This window comes from Larus michahellis, chromosome 9 (genome assembly GCF_964199755.1).
Source record: "Larus michahellis chromosome 9, bLarMic1.1, whole genome shotgun sequence".
NCBI classification, from domain to species: Eukaryota; Metazoa; Chordata; class Aves; order Charadriiformes; family Laridae; genus Larus; species Larus michahellis.
The window spans coordinates 39,582,272-39,600,529 of NC_133904.1; the positions used below are offsets into that span (position 1 = coordinate 39,582,272).

Consider the following 18,258-nt stretch of genomic DNA (forward strand, 5'->3'; position numbering starts at 1 on the left):
ACAGAGAGTGGCATCTTACAGTGCAGTGTTTATGGCCAAAATTATTCTACTTCAGCAGTCAGGCTCCCAAGTTAAAACACTGAGTGATGGAGTTAATTAAGGAGGAGTAGGGCTGTTGTAGCTCTAATGGTCTACAGATATAAGTGCCTCTAAGTGAGGCAAAGTTTGTCAGGAAAGGTAATGTCTTTCATTGCACCAGCTGATACAGCTGGAGAAAAATACAGATAGCTTTGGGCCCACAAGCCCAAGCTTTTAGTTTATTAACATTTCTATCATCAGAAAAAGCAAAACCACTTCCCCACGCGTACCTAAAAAAGAGAGTATATCAGTTTTATTTCAAGTAAAATTGACAAGTTAAATATACGGTACAAAGACGACAGATGCCAGAATTTTTTGAATCTTGAAAGGCAGAATATTATTAAATGCATCCTATCAGCAGAGTTGGAAAGGGTGGCCATGTGATAGTTCCCTAGTGATAAATCATTGCCTTTCCTTCTCTAATGATTTCTAACCTCCGTTCTTTTGCCTGAAAAATTCTCCCACGTCTTCCTGCAGCTGAATCAAGATACAGTTTGTTTGCAGAGACACTTCTGATTTATTTTTCCACAACACTATGAGATCTCCAGTATTTTTTTCACTTTTGTCACCTACTAATTGATGGTTTACCAGAAATAGAGCCCAGCAGTGTTACCATCCTGACGTGCAACAGAAATGGCAACTACAAAAGGAACTGCTCATGAAAATTCCTTATGCTCTCTATTGCTGGAAGTTTTGAGGCATTGATACTTAATATCACATGCAGGTAATAATGTCCATTTATACTATTTGATTTGTGAAGATTTTCTGGTAGGCTTTAAGTAATCCAGCATTTGTTTGTTAGGAAATGGACCAAAAATGTAAATTAAAATAATGGGAAGATCCCAGGTTTCTATTAGTCTACCTGAATAAAATGACCTCCAGAAGGAATTTTAGCTGACTTTAGCACTATTTCATGAGAGACTGCATTAAGCAGAATTAAAGAAACATAAAACATTTACTTCTGTAAAGCAACATCATTTTAAACAAAGACCTGCTGGTGATGCTCCCATCGTTCCTTTTTAGTCTGGTATTCAAAACTGGGTAATTATGTTTTTGTAAAGTTTCCTAGAATGAGTTCTATTATGAGTGTTTACAAAATATAGTCACTCAGGTCTTGCAGTACAAGTTGTGACTGTTAACGTAAAAATAGAAAAGAAAGTGCCACGCAGCCATCAGAAGTCCTTACTGTCCTTGTAGCTTATATGCAGAGTGGACTTTTTTTCCTGCATAGATAGACCATGTAACATTCAATGTAAATGTTACTTGTGTTTTAAAAAGAGTTGAATTGCCATCATATTTAATTTTTAAACGTGGCTAAACTTGGAAACACTGAAGGAGAAATAAGCTTCTGTTAGCATTAGGAAATTATTCAAATTCATATTTTACCAAATCTTTCTTTGTTAAAATGATCCACAAGTCATGAGTTAGAAGCTGTTACTGTGTGTGTGTGTATAATTGTAAGGGATTCAAGGAAGTTGAACATATGTGATACTGAGAGCATTTATGGGATCCATATGAACAGATTGGACGGAGTGTTTTAAGTGTTATACATCATTTGTTTGACATCATTACATTACTATAATGTAAATCCAGCTGTATTTTGTGCTCATTGACACCATTCAAAATACGTGGCATGAGATCTCTGTTTATTTTACTTTGGAAGTGCTGTGTTTTCAGCACAGCCTAAATAATGATACGTAGGATTCATTCTACTCTTAGAGTGGCAGTATGGTTATGAATTTATATACTTGACTATTTGATGGCACACTTGTGCTGATAAATAAAGTGACCAGAGCAGCTAGATGATCCCCAATGCTTAATTAGTCCCTCCCTCCCTCAGTCTCTTCTGGGCCACCCCCACCTGCTCACCAAGGAAACTGCTGCTGCAGGGACGAGCCCAAAGCACCATGGCCATGAGTCAGAAGTCTGTAGTGGGAAGTGGTATTGGTCTCTGGAGGTCTCTGAATCTCTTTTACTTAGTATGTCAACTCTGAGTCCATATGACCTTTAGTTTATAAGCTTTCATTACATTATAAACTTTATTTTGCATAAAACCATATGGTTTGTAGAATTCTTTAGAGATATGTGGTATTTTGTATTCTGGAAGATTTACTGCGTAGCAAGGCTCAGAAAAAATTATACGCAGCAAAACAATAATCTAAAGGTAAATTGGTATTAAAGGTACTGGATAGATCCTTTTATATCCTAGTGTTCTGACAAATTTCATGAAGCAAAGGATTTTGCAAGTAAGGTATGCCAACTAAATGTTGAGCTACATGAGAAGGAGAAAGTGTAGAGTGAATTGTCGAAACACAACATAAATTTATACATCAATAGAGCAATTTCATAAACAATATTTTTTTTCATATTCACCTTTTCTCAAAATACGTGACAGCAAAAATAAAAGGAATTCTGAGATAGGCAAAAAAAATAATTAAGGGCTTAGTAAGGTCATTGGTACATACATAGCAAAAGAATACTTTTAAATTTAGAGTGGAAGGAAAAGGTGTCAAGACTTGCACATCAGTAAGTATATTAACAGGTAGCAGAGCCAGCACTCTGCAATAGTAGTACCTACATCTAGTTTTCATCTAGCATCTCAGAGCATAAATCTCATTGTAAAAATGAGAATTTTTATTCTATGCTTTTTAGCTCCAGTCTTACGCATGCAGATTCTCTGTCTTCCCTGCACTGAATCTTTTCCAGTTCTTCAGTGCCCATTTCAGTTGGGCACCGTGGTCTTCGGCATAATCCTTCCGTTCTGTTAGGTGGTGTCAGACACATCTTCCTGCGTGATGCAGATTTACCTGTTCCAAGGCTCTGTTTTGATAAATGGCATTATGCTCCTTCATCTCTCCATGAGAAAAAAATTACAGATTGGTTTGTAACTGAGCCGTAGTGTAGCTGTAGAACTTTTAAATAAACTGAACTAAGCTCTCTGAACATATGTTGCTATTTTATTCATTAAATAACAGATTGCAAGCTAATTCATACTCAGCTGAGACATGTCTAGTTAAAAATAAAAAAAAAATCCAAACATACCAATAAATAATGAATTTAAGAACAGAAAAAATTAAAATATCACAAAAGCACTACAGGTTGTATGCAAGCCTTTTAAGGTTCATTACTTTTTAATATATTCTCTCTGATATACTTCACTTAGTAACAATACAGGCTATTGTAGTCTTGTCAGTAAATGATAAAACAGTTCAATTACCCCTTCTTTCGATGTGGATCCAAAAAGTAAAGTAAAGTATACTTCAAAACTGTTAGGAAAATACTTCAGCAAAGGCCTGACTTATTTTCAAAACCAATTTTTAATCAGGTGCTAACTAGTTGATAAAGCTGCTTATTTATTTTTTGTCAGTCTATAAAGCAATTTAGCTACCTGTTTATGATTACAAAGGCATTTTAACCTGACTCTTAAGGAAGATGAGTTTATGTTCATGCTGCTCTCGTCCATCGGTCTGTGCCTCCGATAACTTTTGAGCAGAATGGCAGCACTCAACCAACATGGCAGAGTTGTGCTTAGAGATATGGTTTAGTGATGGTTTTTGTCAGAGTTAAGTCGATGGTTGGACTCGATGATCTGAAAGGTCGCTTCCAACCTAGACGATTCTATGATTCTTTACTTTACACTTTGTGAAAAATAAAGCCTAGTAAAAAACCAAGATCTGTATTATTGTATCTCCTGAAAGAAAAAGCAGTAGTAGTAGAACTCAGCAGCTGAAGAGGAGCTGTTGACATCTGTGCTCCATAGCTGTAGGATGCCACGCTCCATTATCCAACTGCCACGGAGCTGCGTGTGCTCAGTATTGATCAAGGGCCATCCAAAAGAATGAGTCAGAACCAAAGAAGAGGAAACATTCAGGACTGAAGCAGAACTATTCCCTTCAAACTTCAAAGAAAGGAGAGCAAGTAGGAGTGCTTCAAACTAGCAGAATTACAAGGAAATTTTTTCTCGTTCATAGCTAGCATCAATACAGCGATTTTTATAAACAGCCTCTTCTATCTGTAAAAAAAAAATGGGCTAAATGCAAGTGCAGATGAGAAGGCCAGTAGTGGGGTCAAGGGCATCTCTTCTGGCCTGGACGATCCTCGGATAAAAATCTGATTGAAGCAAATTATTGTAAATGTGAATTTTGAGATGAAATAATGTTTTATAGTTACATTTTTAGATGACTGCAAACTTCTACCGTGTCAATGAACACATTGAAAACAAATAATGCTGTATTTGCATGTCATACATAGACTTCTTGATGTAAACAAAACCCTAAAAATCTGAACATCGTTAGCAATCATTAGAAATAAAAACGGGAGTTGTTATGGATAGCAGGATGCTGAACAATAGCAACAGGATAAAAATTAATAGCTAAGCTAATTTCTGTTTCACTTCCATATGTTTTGAAATCTTGTTGGCTTTAGTCAAATTATCTTGTGTAACATCGCTTTCTAGGTATTTAAGTGATTTTGCATTAAGTTATTTTACAGAGTCTACTGTTTATTCAGAGTTGTGAAGAACCGTAAGCATGCATATTTAGATATAATGCTGCTTTATATCCCAACCAACATTTTCTGTGGTATTAAAAAAAAGGTAATAAGATGTTGACTTAGTTTCAAGCAAAATAAAAATAACTTTGCCGAATCAGAAAGTCTGTAAAAACTAAGTAGAAACTAAGGCTGATTCTCAGCAGAATGAATTTGCATTGCTTCACTGAAGTAAAGCTCTGACGCAGACGACTTGTCTTTAAATCACAAAAATACTTCAGAATCCGATGTGAGGTTTTCTGTGATGCCAGTAGTTGGATGAATGGGTGACAAGTGTGATAATTAAAAAGGAATCCCTGAGGAAATCTGATGCATTAATATATTGTGATAAATTGCACTGGGAGGCAGAAGGTACCCTACCCACCAGAAATACTTCACGGTTCACAAAGCAGAACCAGTCTATTGCATGGAACAAACTAAACTATTTGTCAGATAATTGCGTGCTATTGACAGCATAGGGACAGTACAGATAAAAGGGGAGGAAAGGAGCTGAGAGATGTGTTGCCGTATAGATGATAGGGGTTTTTTCCCATTTACCTAGAGAAGCAGTCATCACCTTGGCTGCTCGGCATTTACTGCGTGGCTTTTGATGTGCCTTGTAGAGTCTAACTGCGTGTCCTGGCAAAGATCAGCAGTTTTTGAACAGGACAGTGGCAGAACCATTAAAATGACTTGTCATGCAAATTATAGGATGTATAATAACCCTGCAAATTTTCTCTTGAGTGGATTTAAGATTGATACCACTAAGTAAGGGAATGTCATTGATCAAATACTTGAGCATGCTGGACATCAAATGTTATGTCCAAAATTTGGGTAGCTTTCAATTCTAAAATAGCAGGATACAGGATTTACTGAGATTAATTATTATATGAAAGTGCCTTAGCAGATTATTTCAGAGCTCTGGACTGTTGACTCCAGTGATTTAATTTACTGAGGTCTCCAATTTTCTAATATGCTTAGAAATGCTTTTCTGGTGTATGCAAACTAATATTACAGCGTAAACCTTAATGTAACTGTAAGAATGCTGCCTTGATAAAAGATCAATGAAATTAAAAGGATTAAGACTGGGCCAAATCCGTGACAGCTTTGCTTACCACAGCATAGAAAAGCTTATGTGGAGCACTAAGTAACCTTGTTTCTCCAGTTGGGGTAAATTGTGACTGTCGCGGAGGAAAAAGTGCTTTTTTCCCTGCCAGCTGTTCAGGAAGGGAAGGGGCACGCTTTCATCTTTCACCTTGAAGACACATCATGTCATAATTTAAAGAAAGCATGTGTGGTAAATGGATGGCAACAACAGTTCCTTGCAGGGAATTTTTGCAGGTTCATCAGAGCTCCACTCCAGCTGCTTTTGTGCAAATTTAACTGGACGTCTGCTAAGGTAAAAGGGAGAGTGAGGGTGAGTATAGAAACGGGACAGAGCTGCATTAGACATTGAGGTAAATTAGCTGGAAGAGTTTCAGGTTAACAGCTTCACAGCTCACCCAATCTGGCAGCAATTTTTATCAGCATCTTCTTTGCAAGGGATTTGTTATTGCTCTTTTAAAAAGGAATTTCTTGCCTCAGTTCTCCGTAGCTGTGTTTCTTGCTGTACCGAGAGTCTTCGAAGATTCTTGTGGGAATTAGAGAAAACAAGATTTTATTGTCCCTTCAAAGTACCATTACGCCATGTTTGTATCTTCGTTGTCTTTTGCAGGAGAGTTCAAGCTCCCTGGCACAGGCTGAGCTGCTTTGGAGCCGTGCAGCAGCGATAGCGCAGGGCAGGACCCTGCGGCTGCAGCATCCCTCTCTGAGGGTCCCTAGGGCAGAGGTGGCAGGGCCTTGGGTACCCACCACACGTGTCTTTCACCCCATCTACTTCCCAGCTCCTCTGCCTTTAGCTGCCACAGAACCTTTTCTCTGGGTGTCTGGACCATTAGTGCTTCAGATAGTCTTCAGGAAGGCCTTTTCCCAGGTCTCATCTAACAAATGCAGTAACAGACTTGTAGAAATGTATTAACCTTGTTTTATGATAGGTGTTTGTTAGGTGGTAGAAATTATTCAATTATTTTCTCTCTTGATTTGAAGTGCAAGACTAATTCTTGTACTATTTCTTTCACGGACGTTTTTAAAGGAGATTTATACCTCATGAAATCAGTTGGTATCTGTGCTGCAATTCAATGTCAACTTGATTTATTTGTTCTTTACCCTTCTCCCCAAAAAATCCTATGACAAATTAAGTGAATGTTGTATCTTCTTCTTTTTTTTCCTTTTTCTTTTTTGTTTTTTATTAATCTACTGAACTATAGTGCTGGAAGGAGCGTGTCTGTGTCTGATATACCCCATTTCAGTGGTGTATGCAATTATTTCACATGTTGCAACAACATTTTACAGGCAACTGCGTTGGCAACATGATAAAGCACAATACTTTAATCCCAATAAATATTCTATCATGCTCGTGCTCTCTTGATCTTTTTAAAATAATAACGCTCCATGGGTTTCTTTGCTTTTTCTTTGTTGTTTCAGATATGCCAGGTAGCCCACACAACCAGTTCACCTTCAGACCCCTCCCGCCACCGCCTCCACCACCGCACGCGTGCACCTGCGCCAGGAAACCGCCTCCGACAGCTGATTCTCTCCAGAGAAGATCAATGACCACCCGCAGCCAGCCCAGTCCGGCTGCCCCGACTCCCCCCACCAGTACGCAAGATTCGGTGCATCTCCATAACAGCTGGGTCTTGAACAGCAACATACCGCTGGAAACCAGGTACAGACCAACCTGTTGTACACTACGTATCTCAAATGTTAGAAAAAGAAATTTAATAAAATGGGGAGGAGGCCAGATGTTGACTTGAAGTGGTGATGGGGAATTACGAGTTTGTTGTTCGGGACATGCCAATGCATTTTGATTTCAGGCCATGTCGTTTAGCCATGTGAGGCCTCACTTGATGCATCTAGATCATTAGCGCTCAAAAAAGCATGTGTTTTGCAATATTTTGGAAGATATTGATTTCCTTAAGATGTGTAGATTACGTAGGTATTTTAGAGTTGTGTGCAGGTAGGATTTGTACTTGTCTCATCCTCACACATTCTCCCAGGGCCATTTTGTAATCAGCAGGTAGAAGTTTTGTTTAATTGGTATACTCTGGCACTTCTGCAGTCAGTCAGTAGCTTTCCTGTGGATAAGAAAAGATAGGAAATAATACTAAAGTAATATTTTCCTCAATGCATTTTTAAACACTTTATTGCATATACACACAAAGAATGTAATTTGATAATCATTTTATAATGGAGAAATGATCCAGGCTCAAGACAGGTATTGAGCACGGAGAGCGTTACCTCTGGGAGCTGGGGAAGGCAGGGTTCAGCTTCAGGATCATTCACAATTTACACAAAAAATCTACTCTGAAAAATAATTGAAAGCAAATACATTCTGTATTCAGCAAACCTATGTTTCCCTACCCAAAGTTCTGCCACAGAGGTACAAGCACAGTTTCCTCTGTCGTTTTGGCTATGATAAGCTTTTTTTTTTTGTTCCTGGTAAGTATTAGCTGATTTGATGGCTTTTAAGTACAGCTGTGTTTGCTAACTTGATGCTTGAAACAAGCCTTTGATTTTCTACAACCGTCTTCCTCTTCACTGTGAACAGAGCACAAAGAAGTTTTGACTAATGTTCCCTTTGGGTTTTGGCATTGTAAAACACGTGAAGTGCATGACTGTGAAAGTTGTGTTTGATGAAACAGATGAATGTCTGATGTCCAACTGGTCTGATCTAGAGAATATAAGGTATTATGCATGGAAATGTTTTCGTTTTTAATAGACGTATGTGCAAGGGCCAGTTGTCACAACTAATCGCTGAAACCTAAATTTTATTCTTTTGTAAGAAGGTTGGGTTTTTTTTACTTTATTACAAAACTTAACGTTTGTATACATCTTTAAACACTTAACTGCTGCCAATCAGAAGCTTCAAATTAAGTTTTTCTTCTCTGAAAGGCTATTAAGTTGGGATTGAAGAATAAGCTGATTTGTTGTGAAATAAAACTTTTCTTACTTGCCTTAAGGACAAATCACAAAAATAATCAAGAAAGCTGTAAACTTTTCTCCAAAAGCAAACATAAACAAAATTTTAGTTCAGCTGATCCTTCTGGAGGTAGAAGCTTCTGTTCACACAACCTTTATGAAGATAAATCTCTGTCATTTCTAGCGTAACAAGCTTACATATCTGTACCTTCTGCGGCATATAAGGCTGATCCCTGGGCGTTCTGTACCCATGAAATACCTTTTGGTTCTCTTCAGTTAACAGTTAGGTAAATCTCGTTTAGCCTTTCCTGCATCCCTGTTCACTATGTCCTCATCAGACCCCATTGGGGAAAATACTTTGCAATTTTAAGTCTCTCTCTTCAGTTCAGTTTAATTTTTCGGTTTTCTTATTTTTGCAAATTTGAAACTTCTCCTAAAGGACAGATACATAGAGATGTAGTTATATCTCTAATTATATAATTGGATACTGACGAAAGGGCTGTGCCATGGATTAGGAATTCGCACTGGAAAACATACTATGGGCTACACGTTAGCAATTCACAAAGTCTGGGAATTTTCCACATTCCTACCCTTCAGCTGATTTCATGCACCCTCTGGTAGCTAGCTGCAGCCTCTCATGAAGCTGGCTGAAAGGCGATATAATCTGAGAGCAGAGTCTGTGAGAGTGTTTGCCCAGATATATCTGCAGTTTATGTGCAGACAAGTGATACAGCAGGGGAACATTGTAATAAAAAACATTTGTGATCACCATTTCCCAGAAGTCCATAGTAACACAACACAGCCTTAGAGAAAAAGAAGGGCTTGCAGCTTGTTTTTTCTTCCTTAACAGGGAATAATTCAGCTAGAATCGAACAGATACTTTGGCCTAATATCTGGATTCTCTTGCTTTCCTTCTCCATTAATGTTTAGCTGCCGATAAAAAATAATCCTACAAAATAAAGAGAACCATGTCAATGGCAGCTGTGTTTCTGTGCTAAATCTTTAATAGTACCTAATCTACCTAATATCTACATACCTAATATGTCTAAGCAGATTTATGGTTTTTTTTTAATTTGGAACATTTGCAATCAAAAAGAAGACTTAGTAATGTATTCCCTACTGTAACAACTAGGCAAAAATCAGAATGCACGTGTTCAGCTTTTCTTCCAACTGTCTCTCCTGTTAATCCCTAAACAGCACATGTGTTTGCATGGTTTATCTGCAGCCATGCAATATTAGAGAATTTTCAGACAGGAAAAGATTTCCTAGGACTAATCGTGTGCCTGTAAATCCTGTTCACTCTGGACGATCAGAAATGAAGCAAGTTTCTGAGTCCGCTCATAATGATAATGTGTCCTATTTATGTAAAAGAATATTCCGTCATTCTGAAAATATTTGCAGTACTCTGATCAAACGTGTTCTTATATAATTAGAATTTGAAACCGTAGATTGGACTGCAAAGGGCTGCAGTAGAGACGTATACTTAGGTATGCGTTCTGCAAGTTTTTTTGTAGAGTAAAACTTTGTTATATTTTTATAGAAAAGGTCAAATCAGAAATTTGGCTTTGTGCGTCGTGTAGAGGTGTTATATGCATGGACTTTTCCAGAAAACAGTTTTGTCAGGACCCAGTGTACTAGCTCAACTGTTTAGTGAGGAGACTGATTTGGAAAGGCAAAATTACTTGTTCAAGTTCACACAAGCTTTTGGCAAAGCCAAAAATAGAGTCTAGATGTATGTTATTGCCAAGGCCAGCTCGCTGACTCTGTCAGTTATTCTGATTATAAGCAACCAAAATGAAAATAAGAATTAAGAATACCTTTAAAACTTCAGAGGACATGTGGTGAAATAGCTGTTGATGAAGAAATTGGAGAAGAGCTGTACCTGTAGGAGGTATAACAGCTCGAACTGCCGACTGCCTGCGCTGCAGCCTTCAGTGCTGTAATGTGCCTGTGAATGCAAATGCAGGCTCCATCTGTGTGCACGCACACGCAGTTTTGAAAAAAACATATTCATTATTAAAATGACTTATGAACACGCAGTAATTTCATCGTCACACAGAAAAATAATTTGTAAGTATTGCCAGAAAAGGACTGCAAGGATCTCTCACACCACATAAAAACACAACAAACATTGATTGTCTTTTTTAGGATAATGTTATTGGGCTCTTACATAAATTGATTTTTTTTTTTCTTCTCTCCCGGAATAAAGTACTTGCAACCTATTGCCTATTCCCTTCCTTTCCACTAAAATAATTGTTTTTTCAGGTTTCATAGATACTTTGCTCTAATGTTTCAAATCTTATGATTTACAGTGTAATACATTGTCATTATCTCTGACAGTCCCATCTGAACGTAGCTTACCACTTTTTATGGAGTATGTATTAAACCCTGACAATTCAAAGGCGTGTTTTTCATTTTCTCCATGCCCCGTTAGTTGACTCAGTATTTGTTTCCATATCTTGCTTTTTTGTTGTGGGTTTTGTTTTGTTTTGTTTTTTCTGGCTTATGCTATTTATTTTCCCACTTCAGTCAAATTCCCAAATAAGAAAAAACTAGGAGTTAAATAGGGCTTTTTACCTAACATTATTTCTGATCCTCCCTATAGTCTGTTACAATTCCCTCATGGACAGACAATTGGACATGCATATTTTGAGTAAAGTTTCGCATTTAGATTACTCAAGCATTAGAATTTTTAAATTTTCTGTCTAAATGTCAAAATTTTGATTTTGTGTTGAAGTGGGTTTTTTTAGTCGGGTTTTTTTTCTTCCATATTTTCCATATTTGCTTGTTCCTTCCTTTTTTAGATCAAATTTCTTTCCTAGTTCCTCTAACCCATTTAGCAGTGTTGGCAGTAAGGTTAATGCTGTGCTGAATGGACTGAAATCTCCCTTCACTGCGCTGGCAATGAGCCAAGTGCTGTGGAAAAAGACAGCTTAATTTAAGCAATCTTATCACCATGGTAATAGCTCCTCTAAGGGGACAGTGAGGTACCAGACCATGAACCTGAGATTCAATTATCATTAATTTATATAAAACTTCGAAGTACTAGGATAATAAGAGAAGTATTTGGGGTTCAAGGCAGTTACGATTTTTAGTTACTATTCAGCAATATTTCAGAGTCCTAAAGTTTGATTATGGCTCTAAACACTTAAAAACTTTGAGTGTTTTGGAGTTCGAGAAGTTTATTCAGCTCGTCATATAGATGGAATCGTTCCGTTCTGTATTATATAGTTAGTTAAGGTGCAAATTTAAGACTATCTCGATTTCTGTTTTCCTAAAAATATCATCTTGCTCATAATTGTGTTTAGTATAGGGGAGATCTTGACAACAATCACTTATCAAGAGATCTATTCTGTACTATCGTTTTTTCCTTGTTCTTTTTTAATCAAGCTCATAATTATTTGTGCTCTTCAAAAGTACATTGATAGCCTTTCAAATCACAGAAACCTGTACATACTCACTTTCTGTTCAAGCTAGACTAGTGCAAAAAGTGGAAATAATTGAAGAAAAATGCATGTATAAATACACACACAGTTCAGTGGGAGCTCTTGGAAGGTTTATTCTTTCTCCTTTCTCTCTTCATTTGAGCATCTTATGAATCTTACCCCAATGCAGAGATACAGAAAGCACTTCCGTGCCTTCCTTTTTCCCAGTTCAAGGTTTCCATAGCAAACGGAATGGCTTTTACAGCTCCCAGGGCACGCAGGTGTTGATGATCATACACCACCGAGCAGGGAGACAATTACTATTTGAGCAATGCAATTCATTAGGAACTTGTTTGCAAATGGAGCCTACTCCTGAGTTAAATGACCAGGCTTGTGGTTATTCCAAGAATAAATGCAGGGGAGGGCTTCATTTATGATCTTTCCTTCAACTCACGTTGGTCAGTGTTTGCTGTTATGACACTTCACTTGTGTTTTGTCATTTTCTATCTAATTAAACAATAAATCTAATCCATAGAGAGGCTGACAGTATTAAAAACAGACACATGGCGAGGGTTTTAAGTTCAGTGCAAGTCCCATGTGTTTTCACTGCGCAGAAGAAAAGATCCTAAGAATATTTCAAACTTCTGAATTGTAAAAGATAAATTGAAAACTGTAAATATGACCATGAACTTAACATAAAAGCTGTAAATATGACCCTAAATTTAATAATGTCAGAATGAAAGCGTCTTTCACGGAAATAAAAATATAAACATTTTTCAGCTACAATGAAGTACAGTTTTCATGTTAAGAACAATGGCACTTTGAGGGTCGGTCTTTTGAATAATTTGAGAACCAGTCCAGTAAGGACAATAAGGCAATTGAAATTGTTCATATACTCTACTGCATTTTTTCTTTGGGAAAAGCTCTGGCGTGGCCTTCCCTGGAGCAGTGGGAGTACATGTACGCGCTGGGGTTTTTTCGCAGGCTTGCTATAGTAACTTGAAGAATCGTGCTGCAGATACTCTTCGCTCATTATTTTGAATAATGGAATAGTATATAAAATGATAAATAAATGTAAAGATACGTTGTTATTTTATGGCCACCAATAAGCCAGCAGCCTGTTAGCTTTCTATGAAACACAGTGTTCTCATTTCCAAAACCAGAAATAGATTGAATATAAATTTTGAAGAGAAAGTTAAATACAGGTTAATACAAAGAGCCGAGGCTCATTTGGGAAACAGAGACTATGTGCAGCGGAAAGGGTCAAAGATATGCAGAAGATTCTACCTTTTCATTTGAAAGAAAAACACATATGACTGTATAATGTTATTGCACGGAAATGTGTATCCATACCCTGGACGCTACTTCTACGCAATCTGTATTGGAAGATGAGGTAATATTTACATAGATAATGTGATCCGCCTGTTGTCAAGTAAAATTTGTGTTATTTGTCACAGTGGTAGCACAGCTTGGCTTTAGACCGTATGCATGTGAGTGTAGGTATTTGGACGTAGACTCAAATGCTAGGAGCAAAAGTCCATTAGGGTGTGCAGGAATACCCACAGGAGGGAACTCATGGCAAAGAGAACTGTACAGCAACTACTTCTACTTCAGTTACCTCATTCCTTTCTTTGTTTTAAGTCACGCTTCTAACCACAGAATGTATGCAACAAAATTACAATATTGGTATTTTTATCCTCGATTCATGTTTTTAAAGTACTCTGCGAATATTGCATACTATTCTTTATATATATTATCATAAGTGTTATTTTTCTCATTTTCCAGATGAAAAATTTAAAATTTCTTGGAAAAAAATATAGAGCTTACTATGAGCTCCCGTATTGCTTCCTTAGCCCACAAATCTCCGCGCGCATTGATCAGTTCTACTCAGCTGTTGTTTGAATTGTAGTGCTAAAGGAAGGTCCTGAGCCACAGAAAATCACTTTTGAAAACTACTGGATTAATGTAGCAATGTCACCATGTATCGTAATAATACAGTCCATACTGATCTATACAAGAGTAATTTATGTACCCACTGGGGTAGTTTTTGTTTTATCTTTTTATTTTCACTAAATAGCGAATGAAATCAGAAGACAATTGTATTTTGGACAACTGTTCCATTTTAGAAGCTGTCCTTGATTGATTTTGGCACTGTCCTATATTTAGATAATTATTGTCCCAGTTTTCTGCCAGAGACTTGAAAGTTTAGTCACCTGGTTAGCAGGCTTAGCTTGCCTACAGCAACAACAGACAAGTGAGTCAGCATCATGTCACTTGTTCTGTACTGAAGCAAAAAGTAAAGGATACAGATTCTTTTTACATCCTTTCACATCCAGGGTCACAGGGCTAAATTTTCAAACACGATGTAAAGTAAACATGAGTGAATAAAAGGAAGAAATTCTATGTGAATGATTCAAAAGGCAAGTCCAGCTTAAAGAGGAAATTCTAGCAAAGCAACTCTGTTCCCAAAGATAAATCTCTAGGGGGTTTCAAATGTGTTTCAATTATACAAGTAAAAATAGAATGATAAAATAAATTAGATAAATAATTTTCATGGCCATTTCCCTCTTTATTCACCCATGAGCATTCTTGTTCCTACAGTTCTTATACACAAAAAGATAAAACAAGGCAGATAAAATTATAGGTCAGATTCTGTCTATAATTATGCCATGTTTTACATTCACATATGGTTTTCCTGGGTTGGTTTTCAAGATGAGGGTATAGTATCTTTGTTGTCAAGTAGGTGTCTTGTTTTTATACTATATACTTACCTTAGAATAGCTGTCTTGTTTTTATACTATGCAGTTTGCTGAGTACCATATGCAAGATTTATAAACAGAGGTTCGTATTCTGATTACTATCTAAATTGAGAAGTTTCCTTCTTTTTTCCCTTCCCACTTTGGGTACAGAATAGGATGGATAGAAAATCGGGAAAGCAAATTTCTGCTTCTTCCCACGGTCACAGGAAATATTAGGTGACTTGAAAGGGTCGGGTAACAATGGCTTGTGGTTGATGTTTGCCAAAGTAGCTGGACGACTGTATCAGTTCCAAATCTCTTTCGGCTGCCATCTTTATATATTCTCTGGTTATGCCAAAAATCAGAATCCTTCTCGTGCTACAGCTGCTACAGTTCCTCTTAAAAATTCCCTTTGCACTTCTGTTGACATCTAAAAGTATTCAATTGCCTACTTAAACATTGGTATAGATATACAGTTATATGTATTATATGCAGTAATCTAATTTAGTTAAAACGTAATTGAAAAATTTAAGTGATCCAACTGAAGACTTCTTAGTTTTCCTATCACATAGCTATGCAGCAGTTTGTAACACTTTATGTAACTGTGAAACACACACAAGCACAAATGTGTTCCTACTTGGTTTCTCCAGGAGAAATGCAGACTTTCTTTTGGCCAAGGTATTGCAAGATTTGTGTTTCTTCTAACTCATCTGGTGGTTCACTTTCAAATCTGCTTTTGTTCTTCAGTTTTTCCTCTTACAAATCTGTAGTTTTTAATAGAAATGGAAGGAAAATATGTTACAGGTACAAATGAAGGTGGAACTCTAGGCCTTACAGACACAAGGTAACACAAGGCACAGCGTAAACACATAGAACGTAGAGAAGTGATTTTTCAAGCCCTTGAAAAGTTGGGGGACGTTACTACAGTACTGGGATATCAAAATATTTTCTGAGAATGTAATTAAGAAATTCTGTGTGGGGTTAATCTAGTTTCTGTAATAGTATTACGTTACCGCCATATGAATTCAGTTGGGATGTTCCTTCATGTGTAGCTTTTATATGACTTAAATTGCTACTCCAGATAAGAAGCCAAAACTACATAACAAAATGTCCTTTGGATGTAAAGGATGTAAAGGAGAAGGATGTAAAGAAAGAAATGAACTCCTGTTCTCTAACCTTCTCCTAGCTGAGAATTCATCATTTTTGTATGAACTGCACTCTTGGAGTTATATGCCATTCCTCTTAAGGTTGAACAAGAGCACTTAGATGTGCCACATGAAACTGCTTCTTTACAGAAAGCAAGCTATTCCGTGATCAGCAAGATTAAGATGTCTAATTTCATGCTTTCTGTCACCTAAACTACCCAGTAATTCCCTTCCCTTGGTCCTTATCTCTTTACTGGGCACGTCAGTGTAGCAGAGTTAGACCGAGCTGTTGATCAGGCGGTGCGTATCCTGCTGCATGAGCCACCGTGTGCGGTGCTGGGTGGCTGAACAGAGGGGCTGCGAGAGGATGAAGAACTGAGTTTAGAATCGTGAGCCCACGGGGGCTTTTGCTGGTTTTGTTGGGTTTTTTGGTGAGGGTGGGGGGTTTCTTCCTACCCTCCTGCCCCTGATTTTTATGAGTCTGGGACGATCTTTTTCTTCCTGTCAACTTTGCTTGAGAGAATTCAAAGTTCCAAAATTTTATATGTGTAGACATGAACAAATGGATAGACAGGCAAAGAAGCGTTGTGGTTACTTAAGAAAGAGGGAATGTTTTCCAACTGCCTCTTTTGTATGTGAAATTATTACTAAGCCTTTAACATGTATTTATGTATTGGAATTATCAGTGTAATAATATCAAGTGACTTTTATTTCACAAGCAAATGCCTTACAGATTACGTCCTGTATTTCTCTTTTTATGAGAATATTATCATTTTCTTTATGGATGTTTTTGATGTTTTTGTGAACATTTAGAACTTCCCCACTTGGATTGAGTGCCCTTATCAATCATTCGTATAAATTCTCTGATTTCTCTTGTGTTCTCAGTTTACAAAAAAGAAAGAAAAAAAAAAAAGCCTTAGCTTCTCTCTTAGATCAAATATTAAAGCACACACCAGGCTGCAGTCACATCTAAACTTTTGAACTGCTATTTTTATTATTTTGCTCTTTCAAGAGAGCACCTGATTTTATAGAATTGATAGCAACAGTTTAGCGTGTCCTAATGGCCTTTGGGAACAGTGGTGTGCTCAGACAGATGAGGAGTCGTCTGAGTTTATGAGAACATAGTCACAGTCTGGCTTTGGAAATTTGTCTTTGTGCCACCAGTGTTTTTCAAATTCTATAGAAATGTCTTTGGGTACTCAATATACTCTCCCCAAAATGGAAGGCATAAACAATTGTGATTTTTAACATTTTCTCAACGTTATTTCACTGGTAGCTCAGTTTCAGTGTAGCATTGCCTCAGAATCTCGGTTTTATTACGAGAAGTTAGAGCTATGTAAATTCTCCTCTGTGTGAACGGAGTCATCTGTCTAAGAGGGTGTGAGCTGAATCCAGCTTCTGTGCGCTCTTCTCCTAATAAAGAAATCCCTCTGCACACCAGCATTTTGCCATCAGTCTGTGAAGCCACATTTATAAAACCCTGTGCAAGAGAATGAAATTATTCCTGGCTATTGATTGCAAGGCTATTAGAGCTTTAATAATAACTTTCAGTTCAGCGTTTCCTTCCCTTTACTGATATCTTTGAGCTGTGCACCATAAAGGACAATCAATACTGCCAGTATCAGACCATTTTGCCATAATTTCAAAAAAATTTAAATTAAAAATTATCAAATAAGTAGCATTTTGTCATTGTGTCTTGAAAATATAAAGCAATTAAAGAACTATTAACTGGTTAATTTTTTTGTCTGTGTATGTAAATATACTTTTTTTAATGCATATACTTAAATATAGTAACACATTTCTTATTTTATATGGTGATTCTACTTTTGTCCCGTGAATATCAGTAGGAATTTTGCTGTGACGTTCTTTCCTACCAAAAGTCTAAAGGACTGTGTATCTCATTAAATGCCAACCGAAAAGTAAGGCCTCACATACTTGCAAAAGCCTTCATGTGTGACAACAAGGCATCGAAGCCAAAATGACCAGCTTTATTCTGACGGCCTGGTATTAGGGAAGCAGCACTATATAGTCCTGTAGACAGTTGTGTTACTTCATTGGAATTTATTATTTTACCCTATTTGAGTTTAGGATTTTTGAACTAAAATAATAACGGGTAACATTACCATGTTCAGAACACTATATAATGTGTATATCTATCGCTGTGAACGTCAATGGGAAAGAAAACTAGAATGTGTTGTCTAATATAATGCCAAGATGCTGTACTTACTCAGATTCAGTGGTCCTTTTTTTGTCTAAGTGCTGTTTACTTGAGTAGTAACTAACAAGCAGGAATAACTAGTACTCGACATAATAATAAAAAACTACACA

At 37.1% G+C, this 18,258-nt stretch overlaps 1 protein-coding gene across 8 annotated transcripts in view; it reads left to right on the plus strand.

The window, feature by feature from the left end:
• TENM1 (teneurin transmembrane protein 1) overlaps positions 1-18,258 on the plus strand; it is a 995,213-nt gene that overhangs the window by 827,707 nt on the left and 149,248 nt on the right. For 7 of the 8 annotated variants that reach the window (XM_074599876.1, XM_074599879.1, XM_074599878.1 and 4 more), the window contains one exon: positions 7,129-7,369. In XM_074599876.1, coding sequence (XP_074455977.1) covers positions 7,129-7,369 — 241 coding nt within the window. Of the gene's footprint in view, positions 1-664; positions 803-7,128; positions 7,370-18,258 lie in introns of those variants that run through there. The other variant, XM_074599883.1, reaches the window with a different exon arrangement.